General features: G+C 42.1%; 2 protein-coding genes across 6 annotated transcripts in view; one reads left to right on the top strand and one right to left on the bottom strand.

Moving 5' to 3' along the window:
• emc3 (ER membrane protein complex subunit 3) overlaps positions 1 to 3,114 on the bottom strand; it is a 29,082-nt gene extending 25,968 nt beyond the window's left edge. The window contains exon 1 of the mRNA XM_072581878.1: positions 2,924 to 3,114. Coding sequence (XP_072437979.1) covers positions 2,924 to 3,078 — 155 coding nt within the window. The 5' untranslated portion in view covers positions 3,079 to 3,114. The remainder of the gene's footprint in view (positions 1 to 2,923) is intronic.
• A 2,202-nt stretch (positions 3,115 to 5,316) lies between these two features.
• fancd2 (FA complementation group D2) overlaps positions 5,317 to 19,449 on the top strand; it is a 103,809-nt gene continuing 89,676 nt past the window's right edge. For 4 of the 5 annotated variants that reach the window (XM_072581876.1, XM_072581873.1, XM_072581874.1 and 1 more), the window contains exons 1-3: positions 5,317 to 5,464; positions 10,656 to 10,796; positions 16,991 to 17,058. In XM_072581876.1, coding sequence (XP_072437977.1) covers positions 5,395 to 5,464; positions 10,656 to 10,796; positions 16,991 to 17,058 — 279 coding nt within the window. In that variant the 5' untranslated portion in view covers positions 5,317 to 5,394. Of the gene's footprint in view, positions 5,465 to 10,655; positions 10,797 to 16,990; positions 17,059 to 19,449 lie in introns of those variants that run through there. The other variant, XM_072581877.1, reaches the window with a different exon arrangement.

The raw sequence follows: 19,449 nt of genomic DNA, 5'->3' as shown, positions 1-19,449 counted from the left end.
AACTGAACTATTCCAAGGTGTCACAATACAACAGTTTAGTACAGATTTCACAAGCTGGGCATGAGTTTTCATGAAACAACTGCACCAAGTAGAAGATTTGAATGTCTGACAAAAATCACCTGTTGTTAAAGTAGTTCACCTATCTCAGATAAAGATGGTGGCTACACATTTTGACTTGAGTACTTTGAGATCCTGCCAATAATCCAAATTTAAAAAGTCAAGCATGTTAAAAAGTACGCTAACATACTCAAAACAGTCCAACATTTAGTTCAACTGCATAAAGAACATCTTCCCTCCACTGTTAAGAGTTCAATATTAAATACAAGCATCAAATAAGCTTTCAAAATAATCTAGTTCCATACATTTTCATACTACTCACATGAAAGTATTTAAGCACTGTATAAGAGCTATAAGATAAGACCTGAATTGCAAGCAGAAAATAGGACAATGTCATATGTGAGAAGAGAGAGACAGAAAGGAAATACAGAAAAGATTAGTTTTTGAGAGGCTTTAGAATACAGAGAAGAGATAACAAGGCAAAAGTATTTATGATCTAAGTCCCAGAGAAAAGAACCATTGTAGCTGCAATATGACCAGAAAATAGTAAAAGGAATCAAAGAAAAGCAATTACTGATCGAGTCTAGCTTCATTGTTTCCTTTTCTCTCATCACTCCCAAATTGGATAAACTGCAGGCAACATAGAACATAGAACAATACAGCACAGAACAGGCCCTTCGGCCCACGATGTTGTGCAGAACTTCTAACCTAGATTAAGCACCCATCCATGTACCCATCCAAATGCCGCTTAAAGGTCGCCAATGATTCTGCCTCTACCACTCCCACGGGCAGCGCATTCCATGCCCCCACCACTCTCTGGGTAAAGAACCCACCCCTGACATCTCCCCTATACCTTCCACCCTTCACCTTAAATTTATGTCCCCTTGTAACACTCTGTTGTACCCGGGGAAAAAGTTTCTGACTGTCTACTCTATCTATTCCTCTGATCATCTTATAAACCTCTATCAAGTCACCCCTCATCCTTCGCCGTTCCAACGAGAAAAGGCTGAGAACTCTCAACCTATTCTCGTACGACCTATTCTCCATTCCAGGCAACATCCTGGTAAATCTCCTCTGCACCCTCTCCAAAGCTTCCACATCTTTCCTAAAGTGAGGCGACCAGAACTGCACACAGTACTCCAACTGTGGCCTAACCAAAGTCCTGTACAGCTGCAACATCAAGTTTCATATGATGTGAAATTTCTAGGAAGATGTAAATTAAACTGAAGATACAGATTTCCTTCGGTCATTTTCATGACATGTTCCATCTCTGATCAGTCCAGTTCCTGTTTATTCAGCCAGTTCATGAAAACATCAACTTGTCATTAAGTGATCACTGTCACCAAGTTAGTTTTTTTAAAGATCATTACAGTCCATGATATATTTAAGTGTCTTAAATCTAACGGATAAGGGTGTTGCGTATGTAGAATGGGCTGCCAACAGAAATGGTGGAGGCGAGTACAGTTGCAACATTTAAAAGGTATCTGGATGGGTATATGAATAGGAAGTGTTTGGAAGGACATGGGTTGGGATATAGGTTGGGTGCTGGCAGATGGGATTAAATTGGGTTGTGATATCTGGTCGGCATGGACAAATTGGACTGAAGGGTCTGTTTCCGAGCTGTACATCTCTATGCATCTATGACTCTGAGATAATGGAAGTCAAAAGTCACTTTTTATGTTGTTAGGATAATGATAAAAATGGGTTAAGTCACTCATAACTGCTTTACAGTTGAAGATATGTTGGATTGTAAATTCTCAATTTACTTTTGCTCATAGTGTAACGCATACTAGGGACCTACTTACTAAATAGAGTCATAGAGACATACAACATAAAAACAGACCCTTCGGTCCAACTCATCCATGCCAACCAGACAGCCTAAATTCATCTAGTTCCATTTGCCAGCATTTAGCCCATATTCCCTTCAACCCTTCCTATTCATATACTCATCCAATGCTTTTTAAATATTGTAATTGTACCAGCCTCCTCCACTTCCGCTGGCAGCTCATTCCATAGAAGCACCATCCTCTGCATGAAAATGTTGCCCCGTAGGTCTCTTTTAAATCTTTCCCCTCTTACTTTCAACCTGTACCCCTAGTTTTGGTCTCCCCTACCCCAGGGAAAAGACCTTGTCTATTTATGTCAATTGAAATTGTGAGCACTTGCTGAGAAATTATGCCACCTAACTTGGGTGTTTGTAATTACTGTTTTTCATTCAGATTCTATATCCTGTGAATACTAATCAACATAGTGCACAGACAATAACTAGTGTTCATGCAACACAGTAGCAACATTGGCAGGGCTATGAAGTATCTTACAAAGTGGAGGGCAGCAAAGGGAGTTTACAATTCCAGTGAGTCCTGATCACCCAAATATCGACAAAACATCCAAAGCTCATCTCAAGCTGACCATCGCTTTTCCATTGTGCACGCTGCGTGTAGAACAGCTTCTTTTCACACAGCTCCTCCAAACTACTCCCCACGTGTATCTAGGCAAAGTCAGACTACAATCAACTGTGCTTCAATTACTGAGGACTTAATACAGAAACCCCAGGCGAAAACCAAACTCGCCATTCCTTTCCAACCTTTTCACGGGTATTAACGTTTAAGTTTAATAAGTTTCTAGGTGACATTCAAATGTCAGAAAAGCGAAATGGCAAATAAAACAGGAGACATTTTATTATTTAAACGCAACACTGGGACATTCGGCCAAATTCACTCGAAATAAAAGCTAGCAGCGTAAAGTCAGAAATTCAATTAATCATGAAATTATTTTTGACAATCATGACAGAGTTTCTGGGAAAGAAGATGGTCTCCATGGAGATGGGGGTGCTGGCCACTGGATGGGTAGAAAGCAATTGAGCTACCTGTCAGAAACCTGCTCCTCCGTGAGTTTCTTGTCGCTCTGTAAGAGAATGGAGATATAATGCCTGATCAAGCCCACGAAGAAAGTGATGAAGACGATGGGCAACACGACCCAGAGCCTGATGTTAGAATCCAACAGCAACTCCGGCTCCGCCATATTTCGCCAGAAATGACGTCCTCACATCTCCACCTACGCACGTTCACCAGACGTAATACGTCCAACGTGCTGACGCAAGTTCGTCTTCCCTCTCACGCACATTGAATTGATACACAAATCATGCAACACCAGGTTACAGTCCGACAGGTTTAATTGGAAGCAACCGTGTGGTTGTATTCTTGAAGTGGAGTGATATTGTCTCGACCTTTGCGCTAAGCAGACCTATGTTCAAGTCCTACCTGCTTCAGAGGTGTGTCATAAGCTGCTTGAGCATCTGTAACACACAGTAGGATAGCAACAACAATTGGCCCATTTGTTAACACATATTTTGAATCATAGAGATGTACAGCATGGAAACACTCCCTTCGGTCCAACCCGTCCATGCCGACCAGATATCCCAACCCAATCTAGTCCCACCTGCCAGCACCCGGCCCATATCCCTCCAAACCCTTCCTATTCATATACCCATCCAAATGCCTCTTAAATGTTGCAATTGTACGAGCCTCCACCACTTCCTCTAGCAGCTTATTCCATACACGTACCACTCTCTGCGTGAAAAAGTTACCCCTTAGGTCTCTTTTATATCTTTCTCCTCTCACCCTAAACCTATGCCCTCTAGTTCTGGACTCCCCGACCCCAGGGAAAAGACTTTGCCTATTTACCCTATCCATGCCCCTCATAATTTTGTAAATGTCTATAAGGTCATCCCTTTGAGTGAAAAGTTGGAAAATATACCATCTGCATTTTGTGAGAAGCAGAGATATAAAGGCAAAAACCCAATATTACTGTCGCTGTTTCTGAAACAAACAGAGTCCTGCTGAAACTCGGAAAGCCTAGCAACATTTATGAAGAGAGAAAGAGAATATGTTGAGTCTTCAGAACAAACAATAAATAGTTCTGAAGAAGTCATACTGGACTCAAAACATTAACTCCAATTCTCTCACCACAGATGTTGCCAGACTTGCTGAATTTCTCCAGCACTCTGTCAAAAACAGACAGTGTTACACTCCATGAGGTTCCTCTCATTCCATTTGTCACATTTCACCCTTTAATTCTAACCCTTGGACCAATGGATCATTTAGCATGTTTCATTTTTATGTATTTAATTTTACGTTGTACAGCAATTAATTTTTTTTCCCCCTTATGCTTGTAAAATATCAGAATTCTGACCAAGTTGAAAATCACACAACACCAGATTATGGTCCAACTGTTCGACTACAACCTGTCGGCTTTCTCCCGAAACGTCTATTTTCCTGCTCCTTGGATGCTGCCTGACCTGCTGTGCTTTTCCAGCATCACTCTAATCTTGATTTTTAACTTTGTTCAGCACTGTCCAACACCGGTTCCTCCACATCAGGATTATCGTGAGACCAGCCAACACATCAACAACTTGAAGCTTTGACATGGAGTTCTGAATCTCTGAAGATAAATTGCTTGTTCAACCACAACCTCTCCACAAACCTGATGAAGGACTTAGGCGCAAAACGTCGACTCTCCTGCTCCTTGAATGCTGCCTGACCTGCTGTCCTTTTTGCAACACCACACCTTTTGACTCTTTCTCTTCAGCATCTGCAGTCCTCACTTTCTTCCAACCACAACGAACTGTTGATTACGGATTGGGCGGTTACTTAAAGTAAGTTGCAAATTCTGCAAAGCTTAGATGAAATCCGAAAGCAAAAATTCTGATCCAAAAGTTGCTAATGGATAATGCCTGGATCTGAAACATTCACAGTACTTCTCTCTTCTGTCAGATTATCTGAATGTATATTACGTTGTCTGGCAAAATGTTGGTGCTAAGATGAAGCCTCCAATATATCATACATCCAGCAGCTGCAAGATTTTGCCTTTACTTTACCTAAAATATCAACTGTGTCTATTTTTGCTACAGATGCCTCCTGAACGTTTCCAACATTTAAAAATGTTCTTTAAAAAGACTGAATGGAGTCTAAATCCCAATGAATGGCCACTACGAAACAAAAACATAAAGATGGAGTTGGAAATTTGAAATGAAGACACAAGATGCTGGAAAAATAGGTCGGAAACGTGAATGCCGTTTCCTTCTGGTGCCTGATCTAGCCAGGATTTGCAGCATTTTCTGTTTGAGAAACATAATGTGTGGGCTTGCCTGGGGAAGAACTACAAATCCCGTGATGCATTCCTGCCCAATGCACAGGTGCAGTTGCCGTGAAGTGACGCGTGTGTATTGAGCCCGGGGACGGCTCCCGACTGCGACGCATGCGCAGTAGCTAGGTTCTAGTGGCGGGCTGAATAAGTGAGCTAAGTCAAGGAGGTGGAGGGAGGCCTTGGCGTCATATCATGGTGGCCAAAAGAAGACTGTCCAAGTCGGCCGATGAGCACGATGAGGCCAATGCTAAAGATTTATCAAGTAATCCGATTCGTAAACTTATTTTTGAACTTTTTCTTTGCTTTGTTGCTCTCACGAAAGGGGAAAGAAGGCTTGCACCTTCAGGGACTTGACAGGGTGGATGTGGAGAGTTTTCCCCTTGTGGGAGAGTCTAGGACCAGAGGGCATACTCTCAGAGTAAAGGATTACATATTTAAGGTAAAGGGGAGGAGCAATTTCTTCTCTCAGAGGGGAAGTGAATTTGTTGAATTTCTTTTTCTTTAACTGCAAAGGGCTGTCAAGGCTGGTTCCTGTCAGTACAGGTAGACACCCCCCCCCCCCCAATTCTAAATGGGTTCTGCTCTACAGTCCTTTTCCCCAGTTGATTTGTATGCAGTGCAGGCTAAAATATAGCAGTGGGTTGTAAATATGGGGAGACCCTTGCACGTTGGAATTAAAGACAGAATCAATATTAATCTATCACTGTGAGGGATCACACTCACAAATAAAAGAGTCTGTAAGTTAGATGTTTGTACGTCAGTCCTCCCTGTACATTCAAGACTGAGCTCAGAGAGGGAATAAAGGGTTAGAGAAAAAGTTAGGAAAGTGGAGTTGAGAATGATCAGATCAACCATGATCTCATTGAATGGTAGAGTATGTTAAATGTGCTGAATGGCAACTTTTGCTCCTATATCTTATGGTCTTAAATAAGACTTTTTGCCACCACCAGATATCGCAAAGTGCTTTACAGCTAGTGGAGTACTTTATTGAGGTGTAGAAATGCAGGAGCTAATTTGTGCACAGCAAGCTCCCACACGAGTGAGATAATGACCACATAATTTAATTTTGTGTTGTTCATTGAGGAATAAATATTGGCCAGTGCACCAGGATAACTCCCTTAATTTTCATTGAAATAACTCCATGAGATCCTATATAGCCATGTGAGCAGGCAGATAGGTTTCTAGTTTGTGTGCATCTGAAAGACAGCACCTCAGCTAGCGCAGCAATCCCTCAGTACTGCACTAAGAGTGTACTCAAGTCCGAGGGTGAAATTTGACTTGAAATCATCTGAGTTATTTAAAAGCTCTGCGAGCTACACATTTCTTTAACTGACGGAGATGATGGTATAGTGTTAATGCTATAGGGCTAGTAACAATACTCTGGTGTTGAGAGTGTGATGCTGGAAAAGCGCAGCAGGAGAATCGACGTTTTGGGCAAGAGCCCTTTACCAGGAATGAGGCTTGTGAGCCGAGGGGGGTGGAGAGATAAATGGGATGGGGGGGGGGGGGGGTTGGGGCTGCGGGAAAGTAGCTTAGAGTGTGATTGGTAGATGGAGGTTGGAGAGGAAGGTGGAGTGGATAGGTGAGAAGCAAGATAGACAGGGAGGACAGGATAGAAAAGGATAGACCAGATCTAAAAGTTGAAGTTCTAAATTGGAGAAAGGCCAATTTTGACGGTATTAGGCAAGAACTTTCGAAAGCTAATTGGAGGCAGATGTTTGCAGGTAAAGGAATGGGTCGAAAGTGGGAAGCCTTCAGAAATGAGATAACAAGAATCCAGAGAAAGTATATTCCTGTCAGGGTAAAGGAAACACTGGTAGGTATAGGGAATGCTGGATGACTAAAGAAATTGACGGTTTGGTTAAGAAAAAGAAGGAAGCATATGTAAGGTGTAGACAGGATAGATTGAGTGAATCCTTAGATGAGTATAAAGGAAGTAGGAGTATACTTCAGAGGGAAATCAGGAGGGAAAAAAGGGAACATGAGATAGCTTTGGCAAATAGAATTAAGAAGAATTCAAAGGGTTTTTACAAATATATTAAGGACAAAAGGGTAACCAGGGAGAGAATAGGGCCCCTCAAAGATCAGCAAGGCGGCCTTTGTGTGGAGCCGCAGAAAATGGGGGAGATACTAAATGAGTATTTTGCATCAGTATTTACTGTGGAAAAGGATATGGAAGATATAGACTGTAGGGAAATAGATGGTGACATCTTGGAAAATATCCAATATACAGAGGAGGAAGTGCTGGATGTCTTGAAACAGGTAAAGGTGGATAAATCCCCAGGACCTGATCAGGTGTACCCGAGAACTCTGTGGGAAGCTAGTGACGTGATTGCTGGGCCTCTTGCAGAGATATTTGTATCATCGATAGTCACAGGTGAGGCGCTGGAAGACTGGAGGTTGGCAAATGTCGTGCCACTGTTTAAAAAGGGTGGTAAGGACAAAACAGGGAACTATAGACCAGTGAGCCTGACCTCAGTGGTGGGCAAGTTGTTGGAGGGAATTCTGAGGGACAGGATATATATGTATTTGGAAAGGCAAGGACTGATTAGGGATAGTTAATATGGCTTTGTGCGTCAGAAATTATGTCTCACAAACTTGATTGTGTTTTTTGAAGAAGTAACAAAGAGGATTGATGAGGGCAGAGCAGTAGATGTGATCAATATGGACTTCAGTAAGGCGTTCGACATGGTTCCCCATGGGAGACTGATTAGCAAGGTTAGATCTCATGGAATACAGGAAGAACTAGCCATTTGGATACAGAACTGGCTCAAAGGTAGAAGACAGAGGGTGATGTTGGAGGGTTGTTTTTCAGACTAGAGGCCTGTGACCAGTGGAGTGCCACAAGGATCGGTGCTGGGTCCTCTACGTTTTGTCATTTACATAAATGATTTGGATGCGAGCAAAAGAGGTACAGTTAGTAAGTTCGCAAATTACACCAAAATTGAACTTGTAGTGGACAGCAAAGAGGGTTACCTCAGAGTACAACAGGATCTTGACCAGATGGGCCAATGGGCTGAGAAGTGGCAGATGGAGTTTATTCAGATAAATGCGAGGTGCTGCATTTTGGGAAAGCAAATCTTAGCAGGACTTATACACTTAATGGTAAGGTCCTTGGGAGTGTTGCTGAACAAAGAGACCTTGGAGTGCAGGTTCATAGCTCCTTGAAAGTGGATTCGCAGGCAGATAGGATCGTGAAGGAGGCCAAAGCATTGAGTACTAGAGTTATGAGGTCATGTTGCGGCTGTACAGGACATTGGTTAGGCCACTTCTGCGTGCAATCCTGGTCTCCTTCCTATCGGAAAGATGTTGTGAAACTTGAAAGGGTTCAGAAAAGATTTATAAGTATGTTGCCAGGGTTGGAGGATTTGAGGTATAGGGAGAGGCTGAACAGGCTGGGGCTGTTTTCCCTGGAGCGTCGGAGGCTGAGGGGTGACCTTATAGAGGTTTATAAAATTATGAGGGGCATGGATAGGGTAAGTAGGCAAAGTCTTTTCCCTGGGGTTGGGGAGTCCAGAACTAGAGGGCATAGGTTTAGGGTGAGAGGAGAAAGATATAAAAGAGAGCTATGGGGCAACATTTTCATGTAGAGGGTGGTACATGTATGGAATGAGCTGCCAGAGGAAGTGGTGGAGGCTGGTACAACTGCAACATTTAAGAGGCATTTGGATGGGTATATGAACAGGAGGAGTTTGGAGGGATATGGGCCGGGTGCTGGCAGGTGGGATTAGATTGGGTTGGGATATCTGGTAGGCATAGATGGGTTGGACCGAGGGGTCTTTTTCCAGGCTGTACATCTGAGTCTATGACAGGACATGAGGGCAGTGCCGAGTTACATAAGGTGGGAGGAGGGGAAAATGAGGAAACTGGTGAAGTCCACATTGAAGCCATGAGGTTGGAGGTTTTCCAAGATGGAAGATGAGGTGTTCTTCCTTCAGGTGTTGGGTGGTTAGGGTGTGGTGATGGAGGAGGCCCAGCACCTGCATGTCCTTGGCGGAGTGGGAGGAGGAGTCGAAGTGTTCGACCACGGAGCGGGGGGGTTGGTTGGTACGGGTGCCCTGGAGATGTTCTCTAAAGCACTCCACAAGTAGGTGTTCTTCTCCCCAATGGAGATGAGACTGCATTGGGAGCAACTGATACAGTAAATGATGTGTGCAAGTGCAGGTAAAACTCCGATGGATGTGGAAGGCTCATTTTGGGGCCGAGGGGGGAGGTGTGGGTGCCGATTTTGCAATTCCTGCGGTAGCAGAGGAAGGTGCTGTGGTGACAGTGATTCAAATCCAACCACAGTAATTGGTGGAATTTAGCTAATCCATTTAATCCCCATTCGGAACTCAAAGCTCATCTTTGTAATGGTGTCCATAAAAACTGTCATGAATTTTCATTAAAAAGAACTTAACTGGTCTATAACTCTTGAATGGTTGACTCTTAACTGCCTTCTGAATTGACTGAGTAAGCCACTTGATTTGGAAGTAATTGGAGATGGGCAACAATTGATGGAAAGGAATATCTCCTGTATTAACTGTTGTGATCATTTGAAATTTGCCATTCTTAGGTTTGTCCTAATGACAAAAAGCTTTGGCAGTGCGTCATTCTTTTCAGCAGCATTAATCTTTCTGCATGCTGCATAACACGGTTTTGGGAGCTTGATGTTGCTGTTTGCACTTGTTACACAATGACCACAATGATGCTTTTTTTACCATCACTCCTAAAACATTGGCACAGATTACTGTCTGATGTTGGTGTTGTGGTCGGTCTCCCAAGTGAAATTTCTGACCTTGTGATGTTGATTGGTGTCAGCAATCTATTTGTTCATGTGAGATGTCATAATAACCACTTTACTCCTAGACTCTTGTCTTGCTTGTTAGGCAAGCCAGTTTGGATAAGTGTGATGAAATTCTTTATGCGCTGTCTCAATCCATTTCTTTTTCTGCTGGTTAGGTGGAGAAACTTGTTGGAATCAATATAGAGGCACATTTATTTTCTCTTGCTATCTGCACATCATTATTACTGCTCTCCAGGATTTTGTAACTGTCATTTAAGATTAAGAAACGACAGGTTTCTGATACTTTCTCAGTGTCAGAGACAGCAAATCCTAAACTTTTCATACCTTGGTGGAACTAGTGCTGTTATATTTGAGTGCTTGGTGCCAACACTGGACAGCAAAAATAGAAAAGCACCCTTTGCAATGGCATTACTTAACAAAAAAGGAATAGTTCTAGTGCAGAAATATTAACCAACCCTCGTCAGTTTTTGTGAAACAGAAAACTGACGGATGTTTGAATTAGGCACGCACAAAGTATTGGATACCAGTGTCTCTGCGTTCAGATTATAAATTGATGCTGAAGAGTGTGTATATATTTCAACAAAATCAATAACTTTAAGAGAAATTGAAGAGGTACAATCATTGTTTAATAAAGGGATTATTTTTCTACTGCTTTTATACCACCCAGAGGCAAAGAAGAGCAAAATTGGTGGGAGAAAACGAACTACATCTGCTCAGGAAGGAGAGGTGGATGATGACACTGTATTTGTTCATTTGCTAAAATCAGCTGGAATGATTCTGAAACAAGGAAACCAACCAAATAAGCTAAGTATGTTGTTGAAAAGGGGTTACAAGAAACCTTATTTTATGTTTAATTTTTGTTGCTCTTGTTAGTTCACCCCAAGGACGATAATTAATGGAGTACTAATGAGCAGTATTGTCATCTGAACCTCCAGGTGATTGAGATACAGCAGAATATTTAATAGCTATGAGATTTGTTGAGAGGGAGGCGGGTGGTGGGAAACTGCAAACAAGTTCAGAATTGCCAAAAGTAGAGTGTTGACTGTACTCACTCAGCATGAATTTGCACAACTCAAAGCATAATGTCTAATATTGATGTGATTCTTCAGCACTTGGAACAATCCCAAGTATGCCAAGGATTATACAAATATCCAATTTAAAATTCAGTTGGATTTGCAGTGTAGCTCACCCCACATTTATGAGAAGTTACACATATTCACCTGCAGGCCTGGTCCTCAGCAGACAAAAAGAATTTGTCCAGGAATTGAACTGTCACAATTAAAACTAAGCCTTCAGAACATTGAGTCTTGCTGTATTCCTACTGCTTTTCAAACTGGAGGCCTGTGACCAGAGGAGTGCCACAAGGATCAGTGCTGGGTCCACTACTTTTCAACATTTATATAAATGATTTGGATGTGAACATAAGAAGTATATCGCAGGTGTAGTGGACAATGAAGAAGGTTACCTCAGAGTACAACAGGATCCTGATCAGATGGACCAATGGGCTGAGAATGGCAGATAGAGTTTAATTTAGATAAATGCAAGGTGCTACATTTTGGGAAAGCAAATCAGAGCAGGACTTATGTGCTCAATGGTAAAGTTCTGGGGAGTGTTGCTGAATGAAGAGATGTTGGAGTGCAGGTTCATGGTTCCTTGAAAGTGAAGTCGCAGGTAGATAGGATACTGAAGAAGGTGTTTAGTATGCTTTCCTTTATTGGTCTGAGCATTGAGTACAGGAGTTGGGAGGTCATGTTGTAGCTGTACAGGACATTGGTTAGGCCACTTTTGGAGTATTGCTTGCATTTCTGGTCTCCTTTCTATTAGAAAGATATTGTGAAACTTGATAGGGTTCAGAAAAGATTTACAAAGATGTTGCCCGGGTTGGAGGTTTTGAGCTACATGGAGAGGCTGAATAGGCTGAGGTTGTTTTCCCTGGAGTGTTGGAGGCTGAGGGCTGACCTTTATAGAGGTTTATAAAATCATGGGCATGGATAGGATAAATTGACATGGTCTCACTGGGATGGGAGTCCAGAACTGGAGGACATAGGTTTAGGGTGAGAGGAAAAGATATAAAAGGGAGCTAAGGGGCAAGTTTTTCAGAGTGTATGGAATGAGTTGCTGGAGGAAGTGGTGGAGGCTGGTACAATTGCAATATTTAAAAGGCATCTGGATGGGTATATGAATAGGAGGGTTTAGAGGGATCTGGAGCCAAGTGCTGACAAATGGGACTAGATTACGTTGGGATATCTGGTCGGCCTGGACGAGTTGGACCGAAGGGTCTGTTTCTGTGCTGTATATTTCGATGACTCTATGACATCTGGATGAATTTATGAATAGGAATGGTTTAGAGGGCTATGGAACCAAGTGCTGACAAATGGGACTAGATTAGGTTAGGATATCTGGTCGGCATGGACGAGTTGAACTGAAGGGTCTGTTTCCGTGCGGTCCGTCTCTATGACTCCGTGCCTGTTGTACAATTGGAATTGACATGTCATATTTTGATTTTAAACAAAAGTTTTGGAGTTATTGTTCACTTGTGCATTAATGCTGTCAACCCCTCAACAAATCAGTCATCTCACCAACTAATCAGCACTAATTATCTCATGTAGTATATATTGTCTGAAAGTTGGTATTCTTGTGCCTGTCCTGATGAGTGGAAGATGAGCAGTTCTGACAGCAAGTTTATTTTTGCCAATACTCTAGGTTTGTATTACCAAGAGACTTTTTAAAAAATTCCTTTGCAGGTATTAGATAGCCTGTGGGTACCCAACATGAATGATTGGGTTGAAATGTATTAGTGATGTTATATTTCTTGATATTATTACCAAGATATAATTTTGATCTGCTTATTTTAAATTTAATTGCAAATTGTGGCAAATGCCCCCCTCAATTTGTGTAATATAATTAACTAATGGAGATTGTCTGTTTTGTTCCCAGAGATTTTTGAGTATCTTTTTTTGCTCAGCCCTTGACCAGTTTAATGTCAGCAAACTCCATTCCTGATGAAGAGTTTATGCTCAAAATGTTGACTGTCCTGCTCCTCAGATGCTGCCTCACTGGCTGTGCTTTTTCAGCACTCACGTTTTGACTCTGGTCTCCAGCATCTGCAGTCCTCACTTTTTCCCAATTCTGACCATACTAATGTTTCTTGTGCATTCTTCCACTGGGGTCAAAGTCTGATCTTTTTTTTTGTAAATATATTTATTAGCAAATTTTTTTAACTTTACAAACATATAAAATTATTGAAAAAAATAATCAATAACAAATCAGTATAATAAAAAAACACCAAATTACAATACAGCTACTATCTACTAACGTCTAACCTACCCTATAATACAAAGCAAACTCTAACACTGTGCAAAGCAAGACCAAAACAAAAAGAAAGAAAAGCAAAAAAAACCAAAAAAGACACAAAATGCAGAACAGCTATGCTTGGCGCAAAGCTCCCAAACAAAGGAATGGGAGCATTATATATATACCCGTGTTAACTCAGGAGACCCCCCTCCAGGGCCCAGGGCTTGATAAATCTAATCATCTTGGTTAAACAAACACCCTAGTTAAGATAACTGACAAATCTATATCCAAAAACTCAAGTAGGGCTGCCATGTCTTATAAAAATTGTCTGTTGTGTGGTGCACCATGTTTGTAAAAAGGTCCAAGGGAATGTGCTCCGTAATTAATTTCTGCCATCCCAGCAAGCCCGGCAGGTTCTCAGACACCCAATTCATCAGAATATTCTTCCATGCACAGTATACAAGAATATTAAATAGTTTCTTCCTATACTCGTCCAAAGATGGTAAATTCAGTAGACCTAAGAGGAGAGATATCGGGTCTACTTTGACTTCAGTCCTTAATACCCTCCCTATCTCTTCCGCCACAGCGCTCCAATAAACACGGAACCTGTGGCATATGCAGAAGCAATGGGTAACAGTACCTACACTTATTTTACATTTGGGGCACACTGAAGATGCCCCTTTTTTAAACTTCGCCAGACAGTCTGGTACCAGATGAGCCCTGTGCAGAACTTTTAACTGAGTAGCGCATGAACTATTACAAATTGAGATCTTCGAGTATTCTCCCATATGTTCTCCCATGTTTCAGAAGAGATCTCCATTCCCACCTCTTGCTCCCCGACCTCACATAACCGGTTAATATCCTGCCAGGCCCTGCCACCCAGCAGGCGATAGAGGGCACTAACTGAAAGGGTGCTTGTGGAACGTAGCAACATCCTCTCTGTATCGGGCTTATAGGGCTTAGTGAGAAGCGTAGTCGTCTTCTGGATGAAATCCCTAACCTGAAAAAAATGGAAAAGACCTCTGCTGGGCAACTCGTATTTGCGGCTCAGTTGCTCAAAAGACATCATAACCTCCCCCTCAAACCAGTCTCCCAAACTTGAAACTGCTCTTGCTGTCCATAGTTTGAACCCTGAGTCCATCATCCCTGGTCGGAACCCTGGCATGCCAACTGGAGGTGTAAGTGACGAAATCTTGGATAAACAACCCTGACTCTGACGCATCGTCCTCCATGCCATGACTGTACGAATGACAATGGGGTTCCGGCAGTGGTCCATAACTGTCCAAACCTTATCCATGAACAACAGGTTAATAAGAGGGCACTTTGCCTGGGAAGCCTCGATATCCAGCCATATTGAGTTTGGATCATTACCTAGCCAATCACAGACAAAGGACAGCAGGAAACTCAATTGATACCTCCTGATGTCTGGGAAATCAACTCCTCCCCCTCCTTGAGGCAACTGCAATTTAGTAAGTTTGATGAGGGGTCGCCCTTGATGCCAGACAAAGGAACCAAACCACCCCATAAGCTTCCGCAGCGTTGACCTGGGAAACTTTATAAGGAGCATACGCATGGTATAAAGCAAATGAGGAAGAACATTCATCTTAATGAGAGATATTCGGCCCAGCCATGAAATTGGAAGAGCTTCCCATCTTTGGAGATCTCACCTAATATTGCCAAGCAAGTGAATAAAGTTAGTCCGAAATAATAGATCAAACATGGGGGTAATAAAAATGCCTAGGTATCGGAACCCTGCCCGTCACTACTTAAAAGGGAACTTAGGGCCACCTTCAACTTCTGGTACATCCTTAAAGTTCCCCAAAGGCATAGCCTCCGATTTTGCAAAGTTAATCTTATATCCTGAAATAGCCCCTAACAAACTGATACATTGTATCAAATGGGATATGTAGGTCATCCGGTTCGATTAAAAACAGAAGGACGTCATCCGCATACAGTGTAATCTTGTGTGCCCTCGATTCCACTTCCGGAGTGGTTATGTGGATGTTCTGACAAATGGCTTCCGCCAGTGGCTCTGTCACCAGTGTAAACAACAACGGTCACAGGGGACAGCCTTGCCCCTACCAATGCTAAAATTCCCAGACTTCACCCCGTTGGTGATGACCGAGGCCAGAGGGTGGCGATATAAAACCTCTACCCACCTAGCAAAGACTCCACCCAACCCAAACTGTTCCAAGACATAAAAAAGATATGGCCATTCCACCCTGTCAAATGCTTTCTCTGCATCGAAGGAAATCACCAACCCCTGAATCGATCATTACTGACAAACTTGGACCACATTCAGCAACTTCCTAATATTATTCGAGGACCTATGGCCCCTTATAAAACCTGTCTGGTCCTCTTTAATAATATGGGGCAACACCCTTTCCAATCTCAGCGCCAGGATCTTGAAATCTGAACTTAATAGAGAGATGGGCCTGTATGAGGAACCTTCCCCTCCTTAAGAATTAGGGAAATATTAGCTTCTCTCAAAGACGGTGGCAGGCATTCATGCATATAAGAGTGATTGTACATCTCCAACATCGGCCCTGACTCAATCCCTATAAACCCCTAATAAAACTCACCCGGAAGACCATCAGGGCCAGGCGCTTTCCCACTCTGAAGTTGCCTAGCTGCCTCCTGTATTTCCTGAACTGATCAGGGGGCATTAGGAAAGAAGTCTGTTCCAAGGTTACCCCTGGGAGGTCCAAGTGTCCAAGTTCTTAAAAAAGGTCTCCATTTTAGCCCTCCTGTCCTCGCAACCTTCAGACTCATACAATTCAGAGTAAAAGCTCTGAAAAGCCTCATTAATCTTTTTAGCATCGTATGTAAGGACCCCGGCGCTGTCTCTGATTGCAGTAATGGATTGGGGAGCACGCTTTTTCCTAGTCAGGTACGCTAAATACTTCCCTGGCCTATCCACATATTCTGAACAGCCTTTGTCTAGCAAAAGCAACTACTTTCTTTGCGTTTTGTGTCAGTTTTGAATTCAAGACAGCCTGGAGGGCCGTGATCTGCTGTAGCTTAGTCACCGAAGGCCGTGCAAAATGTGCCGCCTTGGTGGCTTTCAACTGCGTCTCAAGTAGATGCTGCTGTTCCTCCTTCTGTTGTTTCCAGCTAGCCGAATAGGAAATAGCTAATCCCCTAGCAAAGGCCTTAGCAGTCTCCCATAGCATAGTTGGACTATAGCTGTGCCTGAGTTGATAGTCAAGAATTCCTGAAACTCCTTCAAAAAGTATTCCACAAATGTGGAATCCTTAAGGAGAAAAGGGTCCAAACGCCAGTGCCGCAAACCTAGCCCCTCACTCTTGGCCTTAACCTCCAAGTACACTGCTGCCTGCTGATAATGTTTTTAACCCAGAAGTGGCAATATTAAGAACAACTATAATCAAATAGATCAAATCAAATAATTTTGATACTTAGTAAGACCAGGGGGATCGAAAGCTAAATAAAGATCCTTTTATTTATATTAAATCAATGAAGGGATATTTCATAAAAGTTTTAGTGAATTCAAATCAGTTCTTTATCTTGACAGTTCAGGTTGACTGCTTGTCTGAGCAGAGTGTCACCAAGCGTAAAAAGGTGGTAAAAATAAATAGGGAGTAATTGTTGGACCTAAAATAATATACCAGAATTTGTACTCTGTCAAATTCTGTGATCACTTAAAAATAGTCCTTAACTTATTTTATTCTGATCTTTTAATTGTTGTAGGTTTGGACCAAGCAGTTTTTCAAAAGAAGCTTTGTCAAACTTTACGGAAGCATCCTCGTTATCCTAACGTAAGTCCATTTTACTTCAAACTATTATCTTGTTGTAATTGCTTGAATATGTGCCATAACCTGTTTGGAATGTTAACTGGTCAGCTATAACTTTTTAAGGCATTATGTTCATACCAATCCATAAATTCATTCTAATGCATGTTGAGATCTTCTAACTGGTTGGTGCATGTAATCCCATTGGTAAGTCTTTTATCTGACGAACACTAAATCAAATTGGCCAGAAGGTTTGTCATTCAGCCCCTTAAGCTGTTTGATCTCAGCTTAAGAGTATCTCACTTAGGTGTGACTTCAAGACAGTTCTCCTGGTGGCGGCATAAAAAAATGTCGTGGAACAACTGCAAGCTATTCTTCTCAGGAGGATGAATATATAGAGATTGTGGTCCACATTGGTACCAGCGACATGCATTCGAAGGGGAAATGTGGTCTTGCAATTGGAATTTAGGGAGCTAGGTAGAAAATTAGCAAGCTGTATTTCAAAGGTATTAAGCTCCAATTCCTCCCAATGCCACAGGAAAGTGAGTATAGAAATAGCAAGGTAAGACAGATAGATGCATAGATGGAAAGATATTGCAGGAGGGAGTCTTTCACATTGCTGGGACACTGGGACTAGCTTTGGGGAAGATGGCACCTGAAAGCCAGCAGGTTGCATCTGAACAGAACTAGGCTGAGCTTCTTGTAGGGCATTTTGCGAGTGCTGTTTGTTTAGTTAGTTTAAAACTTCCCAGTGGTGTGGGAATCAGGAGAAAGTATTTCCAGGGTACACAAATTGTTGGGGAATGCAGAAAATACTAAAATAGAGAATAGTTAGGTTGTAGGTAGAATAAGGGAGAGACTAATGAACTCAGAATTAGGCCACACAGCATGTATGTGAATACGTGGAGCGAATTAATAAAATCAGGGAGGTACAGGTACATTTTACCTTGTGGGGTTAAGATGCTGTAGTGATAACGGAGACCTGGCTGAAAGAAGGGTTGTTAAATACTCCTGGTTACAAGATGTTCAGAAAAGAGAAGAAAGGGGAAAAAAGAAGAGGACGCATGGTATTTTTGATTAAGGGGTACGTTGCACTGGAAGAAGAAGATGCTTCAGGATTGTTAATGGGCAAGCAATTTGGCTGCAGCGAAGGAATAATGAGGAGTGCAATTACATTGCTCAGTTTATAAGCAACTAATTAGTGAAAATGATATAGGGAAAACTTTGCAAGGAAATTACAGAGAAGTTTAAACATCGTAGAGTAATTGTAGTAGGGTCTTTAATTGGGGTAGTGTAAGGAACAGCAAGGGACTGGCATTTCTAGATTGCTCCTGAGCACAATTTTACCTCTAAGCTCAGAGGTCCTCTGCTTGCTGATTGACATTCAGCCATTGATTTTCACATGTAGAAGTTGCTGCTACATACGGACCTTAGAGGTCCGTGCATTAGACAGCATATAGTTCAAGTAAACTTCCTACATCAGTATGTCACCTTAACAATAAGAAAGCAGGCACTTATAGACCTATTTCTTGGAATGACATGGGCAAAATAGATCAGGTGATAGTGGGGAAATCATTTAGGCGACAATGATAGTTGTATCATAGGGTTTAGAATAACAGTAGAAAATGAAATGGGTCAATCCAGGTTAAGGATAATCTGGTGGTGAGCCATCTTCAATTGTATAAGAATAGAGCTGTGTCAGGTAGATTGGAATGCAAGGTTGGTGAGAAAAGCAGTAGCTGAAAAATGGGCTACCTTCCGAGAGAATATGATTTGGGCCCTTAAAAGTGAAAGATGGGACAGACAACCCTCCTGCTGGATCGCAAAGGAAATAGAAATTAATTTGAAAAAGAACATGTGTGCTTATGACAGAACTAAGGTGGTAAATACAATTGAGAATCAAACTAAATGTAAAGTTTCAGAGCTGGCTGAAAAGCAAAAATGAGCATCAAAGAATAGAATAGAATAGTCTTTATTGTTGCGTGCACTGGAATAAGTGCAATGAAAGGATTTTAATGCCGCCTCTCGCTGCCATCTTAGGTACTGGGTACCTAGGTACAGATACTTTAAGTTGTGTCACAGAATTGAAATACGGTCTGTTCTGATATAAAGCGAAAGTTAAATTCATGTGCAATCTCACATTGTAAGAAAATTGTGTAATAGCAGGGCCATTTGAAACAATGAGACTGGAATCACATTATAGCCAATACAGGTAAGGAAAGTTCGCATGCTACAAATGTAGCAAAAAAAAAGATTAGCGTGGGAATACAGAGTTTAAAAGTCCAGAATGAGAATGAAATGTGTCTTTAAGCCATCAAGTTATAGACCTTTCCCAACGTGAGTCCATGCCTGCTGGGCTTCAGAACACGAGACCATGCTGCCTCCATGCACTGGCCGCCTTCCAGGACTCGCTCTGCT

The sequence above is a fragment of the Chiloscyllium punctatum genome, chromosome 12, assembly GCF_047496795.1.
Source record: "Chiloscyllium punctatum isolate Juve2018m chromosome 12, sChiPun1.3, whole genome shotgun sequence".
Lineage (NCBI taxonomy): Eukaryota > Metazoa > Chordata > Chondrichthyes > Orectolobiformes > Hemiscylliidae > Chiloscyllium > Chiloscyllium punctatum.
The sequence above is the reverse complement of the archived record's forward strand: the minus strand, read 5'-3'. Positions and strand labels throughout refer to the sequence as shown.